General features: G+C 58.7%; 1 protein-coding gene across 1 annotated transcript; it reads right to left on the reverse strand.

Annotated features, from left to right (window-relative positions):
- Positions 1 to 4,940: 4,940 nt before the first annotated feature.
- Positions 4,941 to 10,164, reverse strand: ABHD14B (abhydrolase domain containing 14B). Its single transcript, XM_045022932.1, has 4 exons — positions 9,986 to 10,164; positions 8,381 to 8,617; positions 7,428 to 7,669; positions 4,941 to 5,621 (listed from the first exon to the last, which is right to left on the reverse strand). The coding sequence occupies exons 1-4, from the start codon at positions 10,131 to 10,133 to the stop codon at positions 5,439 to 5,441; spliced, it is 810 nt and encodes a 269-aa protein (XP_044878867.1). The 5' UTR covers positions 10,134 to 10,164; the 3' UTR covers positions 4,941 to 5,438.
- Positions 10,165 to 10,721: the final 557 nt, after the last annotated feature.

Raw genomic sequence — 10,721 nt, forward strand, 5'->3', positions numbered from 1 at the left:
CATAATCTGATTGCTGGTTGGCTGGTTTTTGCAGGGTTTGTATGTTTCAAATGCAGTTCAGCAAGTGCCCTGAGCAGGGAGAAGATGGGGTGAGCCGGCCCCACTTACTTCAATGGCAAAACTGCCATTGACTCTAATAGGGCAAGGATTTAACCACGTTAGTGACTGCCTCCACACGGTGCCCACGGCCTCGCTGCTAGCGGGGGGCATGGAGCCCCGCTGTGCTAGCCTCGGCTCTGCAACAGGGTCCCTGTCTGAACTGTGCTTGGGGCCCGCCTGCCATGTTGACTCTGGACACCGTTAGCTTGAGGGGCTGCCTTTGCATTTGCCCTCCCCCCTCCCCCCTCCCCACGCAGCTCCTCCAATGCCTCGTCTTTTGCTGCCCTCACTTTTTAATCTCACTGCTCAGTTTGACGCTCCTGAGAAGCTGCCCTCGGCAGGGCTCCCAGCAATGCTCCAGGAGGAAGGCAGGCCTGTTATGGGGCCACTGTGCTTTCCGAGTGGATTGGAGAGAGAGCTCCTGCCTACTGCCACCCCTCCCTGGGATGTGACTAGGACAGAGGCTGCCCGGGGCCTCTCCTGGTCTGTCCCGCTCCATCCCTCTATTTGGAGACTTTTCCTGATGGCTGCTTGTCTCTGTCCCTTCACATCATGTGTGGGAGGATGGGCCTGGGGGCTCCCTTGGTGAACACTGGGCATTGGCCTGGCTTCCTGAAGGCCTGAGGAGACCAGCTGTGTTGGAGTTGTCGCAATGTGGGCATGTCTCTGCCAGCTTAGCCACACACCTGTTTGCTGTTGCTTGCTGTGCAATGTCCGGCTGCTTTTCCCCCCACCTGTACCTTTTGAGTGGCCCTGGGGGTGAGCAGCATGCCCTCAGCACTGTGATCTCCTAGCGCCGCCTTTTCTTCTGTAGTGTCGAGGATGCCTGGAGCCTCCCTGGAGTTTGGAAGTCACCCGTGCAATCGGTGGCTCCTGAGGGGTGGCTATTAAGTGTCTTGCAGTCGCTCCTCCCGGCCTCTGGGCCGCTTGCACCATTCCCTGGTGGCCCAGCTGTGTCTTAGATGCCCCATTGCACAGGTGCCAGTTTCCTTCCCCAGCAGTGGTTTGCCATAGCACTGGCTGTCATGAGCTGCCCACTGGACTGTTTTCCAGGCTGCTCTGCGAGGAGAATTAGCCTGGCACAGACCAGGCAGACCTGCGTGAGGGACGCTCTCTGACCCTGCCCATGACCAGCTGGCATCTTGGCTGCAGGCACACATCTCAGAGCAGAATATGTCAAGGGATCAGGGTACCCTATCGTGTAGTGCTTGTGGCATGTGCCCTCCAGCTGCGCTGTCGTATCCCAGCATGCAGCTTCCGTTCTGGAGCCAGTTGGGCCGTGGCTGTGGGGCAGTGAGGGATGTGGGGGGCTGGCGGACTAATAAATGCTGTGACAGGCCAGTGTGTCTGTGCTTTGGGACAACCTTGGTATTGTTATTTGTATGCTAGAAGCCCATCAAGCCCGCTTGGGCCCCATTGTGCTAGGTGCTGTATCCATATGAGTCCCTGCCCCAAAGAGCTCACACTCCAAGGACTAGGCCTTGCGGTGTAAGCAAGGCTCTGTGCCACGCTCTAGCATCAGTGCACTGTGGGGAATGCATGCCACCTGCTGGGAGCCACGGATGTGGAGGAAGGCCTGGGCAGGGAGCAGAGGATGAGGAGGGAGGGATGGGTGGGGAGTCTAGAACCTGCAGGGAGGGGAAGGCTGGAGTTGAGTAATGGAGGAGGCAAGCAGGGCGTGGAGAACGTGTAGTGTTGGACGAAGCTCTCCATCCTTGCTGCAAGCTCGCAGGACGCGCTGCGCCGGGAACAAGACACTCCCGGGAGGAGAGCCTAGAAATGCTCCCCTGGTAATTGGAGTGGCTGTTGGATGCTGGAACGCAAGGGACAGGGCTCACAACAACATGGAGAGCAGAATGTAAGTGCAATACACAGGAGCAGCAACTACTCCAAAGGGGTAGCTGTGCCCCTGCCAGCTCCCATGTGGGGAGGGCCAGAGCTCTGTGTGCCAGGCCCCCATCTGAATCTAAATGCACCAGCACATGCCACCGCCCTGGGCTACACAGAGCACTGGGGGTGCAAAGAGTCCTCCCCACTTCTGCACTGGGGCGGGGGTGTTCTGAAAGGGGGCTGTGGGGGCACAGGCCTATCCTTCTCTGTATCAGCCAGCAGATCTGGGCCACCCCCAGGAACTGGCTCCAGAGGCATTTTAACCCCTGGGATTTGCAGGCCCAGCTCTCCTGGCAGTGCTGGAGACAGCGAGGCCAAGACCATGGCGATAGGATTGCTGCTTGCAAGGCTGGATGCAGGTGCCTCATGACACCACAGCCACAGGTGCTGGGCAGAGAGATGAGACATGTGCCAAGTTCATCCCGGGCAGAAGAGGCCACAGCTTGGGCCAGCTCACACCAGGGCTATAACCAAGTCTGCCAGCCCTGTGCCCGTCTCACCCGCTCCCCTCTGTGCGGCCTTAAAGGGGTAGCACCTTTCTCTGCCTTGCCTTTATTTTAAAAAAATTCAAAATAATTTTAAAAGGGTCAGAATGGAAATGAGAGGTTGGGGTTGGACCCTTAATGGAGGGTTACCCCCCAACAAACTCCCAAGTCCATCTTTGCTCAGCTCTACATGGGAGGTCATCTGTGCAGCACCCCCCAGGCCTGATCCCCGGTCGGGGTCACTGGGCACTGCTGGGATGCTAGAAGTATTACTTGCTGAGAGTTGGAGGTGCCTGGCCCTTCCAGCCGGGCTTGCCCTGACCGCCTACGCGGTAGGTCTGGGAACCACGCTGTCTGGGGGAGCAGCTGCTCTTCTCTGCTAGTGATGGGGACAGTCACGTGGGCCAAAGGTGCTGGATGGGCAGTCTGCTAGCAACCCCAGTGCAGGGGCAGCCCCCCCTTTGCCCTTGTTCTTGAGAGCCCATTCAGTCCTTGGCCAGCAAGAATGCTGGGGACAACCTCCCCCAGAAGCTGAAGGGGGCCTCCCAGCTGCTGCCTCTTGGGGCCAAGGCACAGCCACTGCTCTCCCAGGGCTGGATGTGCTTTTGTGCCATGGTGCTTTAAGCCCTAAGACTCACAAAGCTCGTGGCCCTTCTCCCACCCCTTCCATCCCAGGGCTTGGTGGCCACGTGGTCATGACGGACGCCCATGGACTGGCCAGCGGCTGGCCTGGCTGAGCTGGGAGAAAATCCCCGCAGGGCCTAAGAGGCTCAAGCTCAGCATTATCTAGCCTCCTCCTCAGCCATTCAGGGTGCGAGCCAAGCATCAGAGCCCTCCTCTGTCTGGCTGGGCTGAGTGCTAAGGAACCAGGCCAGGTGGCTCTGGAGCAGCCATGTGGCTGGCAGCTTTAGCCTGGGCCCCATCTGTTCAGCTCGGCCCCTCACTCCATAATCCCATAGCATTTAAAAGAAGCTATTTGCATTGTTATTCCGGGATGGGGGGGGGTGTCACTTGCCATTTTCCTCTTGAGCCAGGGTGAACTAGATCAACCAGCTCGTCGTCCAGGGGCTGATGGGAGAGCGGGTCCTGTAGGAGCAGGGCTGATGCAAAGGGATGTGTATCTCAGAGGCCACTGTTGCTGCTGGTGGCCACATGCTGCAGCCAGTTGGCTTTGGAAAGGGGCAGGGGGGAGTCGGTGAAAGACTGGGGTGTGGTGCTAATCAGGGAGCCTGTGCATGACTCTGTTACCGTACGGCCCGGGACCCTGCTGCACCTGGCCCTGGATCATGCTTCCCGAGGGCTGTGTCTGTTTATCCCATGAAGCAGTGCCCCTCCTGCTCCATTATTATGTGGACCTCTTCACAGGAGAGACTGCCTTTCGGGGACCTCTTCCCCCCTGTTTAATTCTACCAAGAAAGGCTCTGTGGCTCGCCAGTGGGCCCGGGATCTCAGGTAGAGAACCAGTGCTGGAGAGGGAATTGCCATCGTATCCAAGGCTCTGGCCATTGTAGAAACTGGGCTTTGCTTGCAGGTCAGGAAATAGGAGTTCTGAATCCCAACCTTTGGCTACAGCCACCAGACACGCTTCCTTCCTAGAGCTTGGAAACTGAACCCAGGCTCCTGGTCTACTCCCTAGACAAGGATCTTTCCCAGGGCTGGGAATAGAACCCAGGAGTCCTGACCTCCAGTCCCTTATTCTAACCTTGTGACACTGGCTCTGGACAAATCACATTGCCCTGCACCTTTCCAGCAGCTGACCTCAAGGACTGGTCTGCTCCAGCATGCTGCAGACCCCGATCCCTCTGCCTGCTCTTGCTGGAATTTGAGTCCTCTCCATGTACAACCCTGTTCCTAACTGCCGTGGCCATGGGCTTCCTGGGAGAGGGGGCCAGGTGTCAGCGCCATGTGGGAAGGAGGAGGTGGGGACTGGCACAAGGGATGAAAGCTGCATGGAGACAGAGGCCCAGATCTGAGTTTTATTTGCTCGTGAAGGATTAGGTGCTGCCTAATCCTTTGGGGTTTTGGGAGGAAGCTCCCTGAATGATCCCAGGCTGACAGTGAGTTTGGCCTCTGTGCGGCTCTCAGGGGCTGGGTCGCTCCTCACAAGCCAAGCAGTGCTGGGGGTGGGTGTCAGTGTGTGCTCCAGTGAGGCTCACAGCAGGATTAAGGCACATCAGTGGGGCTAGGATAGGGCTGAAGTAGCTGGGGGCGCTGCAGGTCAGGATTGGGGTGTGCAGAACTGGGTTGGTTGGCCTGGAATTGCAGGGAGGCTGCAGGGCAGAAGCGGGGGCACTGGCAGAGCTGGGTCGGGGCAGGGCTAAAGTAGCAGGGAGGCTGCAGGGCAGGATTGGGGGCATTGGCAGAGCTGGGTGGGGGCAGGGCTGGAGTAGCAGGGGTGCTGCAGGGCAGGATTGGGGGCAGGGCTGGAGTCAAAGGGGAGGCTGCAGGGCAGGAGCAGGGGCACTGGCACTGCCGAGTGGGATGGGGGCAGAGGCGCTGCAGGGCACGATTGGGGGCACTGGCAGAGCAGGGTGGGGGCAGGGCTGGAGTCACAGGGAGGCTGCAGGGCAGGAGCATTGGCAGAGCTGTGGAGCTAGGACTGGCAGGACGGGCTTGCACTAGAATATGAAGCTGGGGAACATGCTCTCAATACCCCATCTCACCCCATTCTAATAGCCAATCAGTTTCTACAGACCTTTCAATTCTAATCATTTTAAAAAGAAGGAAAAGGAGCAAGCACCTGGCTGCCAGGAAGGCGCCTCTGGCTGCGTGGCCGCCCTTTGCAAACCCCCCAGTGTGCTGTGATTGTCCGAGATTGGCAAGAAGCCATCGATTAAGTACCCGCTCTAGTGGGAGAGAGAAGCTGTGGTCCCCAGATCCTCCACAGGAGGTGTGCACCAAAGAGCCAGTCGTGTGGCTGACAGATTGCGCACCGAAGGGCTGGGGCAAAAGAGAGGCCACTCGTCACTCCAGGCTCTTCAGGAAGTCCAGCAGGCCTAGGTGCCACTCCTCCGGCTTGTCCAGGTAACAGGCATGTCCCGCTCCTTTCAGCAGCAGCACCTTGTGATTGGGCAGGTTCTTGAGGTTGTTCAGGCTCATCTCCCCCAGCTGGGTGTCCTGGTCCCCATACACAATCAGCGTGGGGGTCTAGAGGGAGGGGACACAAGGCACAAGAGCTCAGACAGCAGGTACAGGCGCACTGCTCACTTTGATCACTTGACGCCAGTGGCACAAGAGGGAGGCTAGGGCCTAGCAGCTCTGGGAGTGTATCCCTGCCTGGGAGCATCACTGGTTCTGGGCATTGCTTTGTGCCCGCCGGGGGTATGGGAATCTCCCCTCAAATGGAGTTGTTGGGAATGATCCCTTTCTAGGGCCCAGCTCCTCAAAGATAGTTGGGTGCTTAACTCTCACTGAAATCAGGGCATCTGCTGACCCCCAGGATTCAGACCAGCACTGGGGATGGAGCCTTAAGGGGCTGCTGTCTAGAGTAGGCTGAGATGGCAAAAATGGCAAACCATGAAGCTAAAAACCAAGGTCTGTGTGTTGGAGGGGGATAGAACTGGAGGCTAAAAGCAGGGATGGGCAAAGGTCCAAAGGCTTGGAGCCTGGGCGAGGGTCACGTGACCTGGATGTGCCCTGTATATTTTAGATCTGGAGGAACAGGACACATTTTCTTGGGACTATTTGTTGTATTCCTTCACCCTCATGCCCAGTCCCAGACTGTCAGGTGGTGCAAACAGGCCATAACCATAGGCTGTGGGACCCAGGGAATTCCCCCAGGGCCGGGGAATCCTCCAGCCGTACAGGGTTGCCGTGATAGCTCTCCCACCAGCCTGGCTCTCAGAGAAGGGGAGGAAAAGGAGGGTTCCAATGCTCAATCCTGAGTGCCAGAACTGCCCTGAGAGGCTGAGCACTGGCCCACATGCTAGCTAGCCCAGGATGAAGAAAGAGTGGAGCCGTAAAGATGGCATTGTCACTCTGACTCCCCTCTGCCTGCTTGGATGCTGCTTAGGATCTGGTCCCACTGCACAGAGCCCAAGAGAATAGAAACATTCAAACTAATACACTGAAAACCAGCAGCTAAAACCCCTTCTCTGTGCATAAAAATGTCCTTCCCAGCCCTGCACTTCCCAGGGCTGCATGCAAGGACTGGGTTTTCCAGGAGGGAGCTAGGAGCGACCCATTGCCAGTGGGTTCAGGCTCCCTTTTTCAGCCCTGCAGAATTCAGAGCCTACCCCCGAATCACTGGTGCGGGACTGAGGACGGCCCTTACAGCAGGATTATTTTAGGAGGAGGGGATACAAGTTCCACACTGGGGGAGAAAGAAGGAACATTTTCTCCAGAAGGTTGATTTTAAAAAAGTAAAGTGGGGGAGAGAACAGTTGGAAACTGGTGGGGGCTGGAGCATTAGAACAAGGGCAAACGAGAGGGATCAGTGAGCACGGGGTGGGGGAGGTGGTGTAGGGGGCCTGGGAAATGCAGTTTCTCCCACGGCTCTGCCAGCTCGCAGAGGGGTCCAGGTCACAAGGGTGTAACGCCACTGTGTGAGGGGGGGGGGGGTTACGCCAGGAATGGATGTGGCCCAGCATAACTGTGTGGGCCAGCACTTAGGCCTCGAGTCGTAAGGCTGGGCTCCAGGTGCCCGTCTCTGACCCTGACTGGGAAGAGGCCCCCTTGTGGTACACGAAGTGCTTTGCCCTGATGGAGCTTGAGCACTACTGCTGGACGTTCCCTTCAGTGGGGGCGTGGACTCGGATTCTCCAGTTCCCCCGCTGCTGCAGGCTGGCTCTGCACACACCTGCAAGCTCGATTCCCTTCACCCACTTCCCGGTGTCTGCCCAGTGCTGTAGCTCTTCCACCCCATCCCCCAGCCTAGTGTTCTCTGCCCCCGCCCGGAAACCAGGTCCCCAATGAAGGAGACTTGCCCCATCCCTGCCAGCCCAGGGGCTGTACCTTTAAGCTGGCGTACTGTGTGGCGGGGAACTTCTCGGTGCAGATGGGCGCCACCGGCACGTAGGCCTGAACCAGCTGGCTGTGCTGGAAGAGGAACGGGAGCGAATACATCCCGCTGAGGGACGGGCTGATCACAACCACCTGGCCCAACTGCAGGGCCTCACAGACAGCCTTTAGGAAACCCCCCGGGGCAGGCTGCCCAACAGGGGCCGGAGCTGTCGCCTCCTTGGAATGGCCGAACCCTGGATCACGTGAGACAAAACCCCTCTGTGTTACAGATGTTGCTGGCAGGCCCCTCGCGAGAAATCTGCAGTCCTGGTGCATCACGTTCACTAGAGCCCTACCCCTTCCCATTTCACCCTACTTCACCCCAGTTACAGACTGGGGGGGGCAGATTCTCCACTTCCCGCCCTTCCCATCAGCCTGGTCCCTGGGCACACAAAGAGAGTATAGAAGGGGGCAGGAAGATGGCAACAGTCTGGCTCCCAGTGTGTCACAACAGGGTCATTCCTCAGCTCTCACTGGCAGTATGACTCAGGAGAGGTGCAGAGAGCTCTGGAGGGGGCTGGGAGCCAGGACACCTGGGTTCTGCTCCACAGGCCGTGAGTGAGAGGATGGTGTCTGCTAGTTAAAGGAAGGGACTTGAGTCAGAACACCTGGGTTCTATTCTCAGTTATGCTGCTGACTCCTGGTATGTGTATAGGTCAGGCATGAAACCTCTACGTGCCTCAGTTTCCCCCATCTGATCCCGTATCACAGGGAGTTACAGAGTGTAGAGAATGCTTGTGAAGGCTCTCAGAGGAAGGTGCTAGAGCCATGCACAGCATTAGTGCTCCTATGATGGGACGTGCCTCACCCAAGGACCTTATGCCACCCGAGGGCTGTTCTGCCGCCCGGCCCCACCCATGGGGCTGTGCATTGAAGGGATTCCCCCAGTGGCTGAGCAGCTGTACCTGGCAGATCAATGGCCACAGCACGGTAGCCAGCATCTGCCAGCTTAGATAGCGTCTGCAGGTTGAGCCAGGTCTCCGATGAAAAGCGAATGCCGTGGAGCAGCAGGACAGACAGCTTGGGGGCCTGCTGGGCCGGATTGGCCTGCCGGTAGAACAGGGTTTGCCCATCCACTGTGGTGGTGCCCACAGTCACCTGCGGGGCGGCCATGGCCTCCCTGCTCGTGCTTTGCAGCAGTCCTGAAAGAGAGGGAAACCTGGGCTGAGCCCTGTGCCCCCCAGAATGGACTCTGGGCACAGTCCCTGATCTAGGCACAAAGGACCCTATTTACTTTGCTCTTCAGTCTCACCTCAGTGCTATTGGGTGGACAGTATTACACTAGGGGTTGCTTGCTGTCCATTCACTGGGTTGGCCTCATCAGGTATGGGGAGAGGGGGTGTGGTACACTAGGAAACTTTGTTTTTGGAGGTGGGGGGGATGAATAGGGGATCACAGGGGAACAGGACAGTAAGTAGCAGGTGGCCAGGCCAGTAGCAACCCAGGAACAGACTGGGTGTGTCTGAGCCAGATCAGGCAGATTTTTTGAGAGAGAAGATGTATTATCTGACCCAATACCAGTGGGCTAATGAAAGTGAGTGAGTGCCCTGTTCACCCTTCCACAACACTGCAATCAGTGGGGCTTCGATCAAATTGACAAGTTAGGATATTCACAGCTGATTGATGGCAATACTTAGAAGGTAGTGCACTGTTCACTGGTGGAACTCAGTGCTCCAGGATCTCCCTGGGGCCAGGAGCCCAGCAGGGTTTCACAGAGGATCAGATATGTACGATGACAGTTAGATCACACACTGTTCCATTAGAGAGAGGGTTTTACGGAACCCTCCTGAGCCAGGGCGTGACCTGGGCTCAGTGGGCAGCCTCAGGAAGAAACAGTCCCAGAGGGCGGGGGGCCCGTGGCTAACGCCGCAGGGTTTGGGGCCCCGGAGGGCGGGGGGCCCCGTGGCTCACGCTGCAGGGTTTGGGGCCCCGGAGGGCGGGGGGCCCCGTGGCTCGCGCTGCAGGGTTTGGCGCCCCGGAGGGCGGGGGGCCCCGTGGCTCGCGCTGCAGGGTTTGGGGCCCCGGAGGGCCCCGTGGCTCGCGCTGCAGGGTTTGGGGCCGCAGAGGGCGGGGGACCCCGTGGTTCACGCCGCAGGGTTTGGGGCCCCGGAGGGCGGGGGGGCCCGTGGCTCGCGCTGCAGGGTTTGGGGCCCCGGAGGGCAGGGGGCCCGTGGCTAACGCCGCAGGGTTTGGGGCCCCGGAGGGCGGGGGGTCCTGTGGCTCGCGCTGCAGGGTTTGGGGCCCCGGAGGGTGGGGGGCCCCGTGGCTCGCGCTGCAGGGTTTGGGGCCCCGGAGGGCGGGGGGGCCCGTGGCTCACGCTGCAGGGTTTGGCCCCAGAGGGAGGGGTTCGAAGCAGCTGGTTCAGCCTCTGTCGGAGCCAGGGTGCTGGGCTGATGGCCCCGGCGCTCAGAGCCCCCAGGTCCTGACCCAGCTGCAGTGTCCAGGTCTCCAGGGACCCTGGCAAAGCGGCCGGCCCAAGCCCTTCCCCAGCAGCGCGCGGGGGCCGATACCTGCCGAGAGGAGAGGGGCGTCTCCCCAAAAGCCTGCGCTGCGCTGCGCTTCCCGGGGTCGAAGGTAGGACAGGGAGCCAGGGCGCGAGTCGTGACGCGACCCAGGGGCGGAGACAGGCCTGGCAACAGAGTGCGAGCGCGGGCCCATGGGCGCAGTGACCCCTAGTGGCTAGCAGCGCCCGTCTAGGAGAGAAAGGTAGGAGACGGGGGCGGGGGTCAGGGAGGAAATACACCAGTGCAATAACCTGGCATCAGCCCCCCCAGTGCTAGCCCCGCTTCCCATCTGCACTGGGGCTTGCAGCCCTGTAGCTACATCCCCATGACAGGCAGGGCCTAGGAAGACAAGAGAATGGAATAGGAATGGAAGGGGGTTTGAGCAGGGGGTTGGACTAGATGACCTCCTGAGGTCCCTTCCAACCCTGAGATTCTATGACAGTGTTGCATGTTTATTATAGAGGAAGTTTCTTTTATGTGACTCCTGAGTGGTCAGTAGATTGGCTGCTTGCAGAGGGAGGTGTAAGTGTTTCCAGCTTTGCATGGGGAGGGTGAATCTTAGTGTTGCCTACTCCTGTGATTTTACTGTGAATCTCACAAAACGCTGTTGTGTTATTTTTCAAGCCCCAGCTACTACTCTCCCATTGTTTCGGGAGAGTGTCAGCTTTCATTTTCCCTCCACATCCTCCCTCAAAGTTGCAGCCATGGTAGGAAAATATTATTGCCATAGCAGGGTTCTGAA

Source organism: Mauremys mutica, chromosome 7 (genome assembly GCF_020497125.1).
Source record: "Mauremys mutica isolate MM-2020 ecotype Southern chromosome 7, ASM2049712v1, whole genome shotgun sequence".
NCBI classification, from domain to species: Eukaryota; Metazoa; Chordata; order Testudines; family Geoemydidae; genus Mauremys; species Mauremys mutica.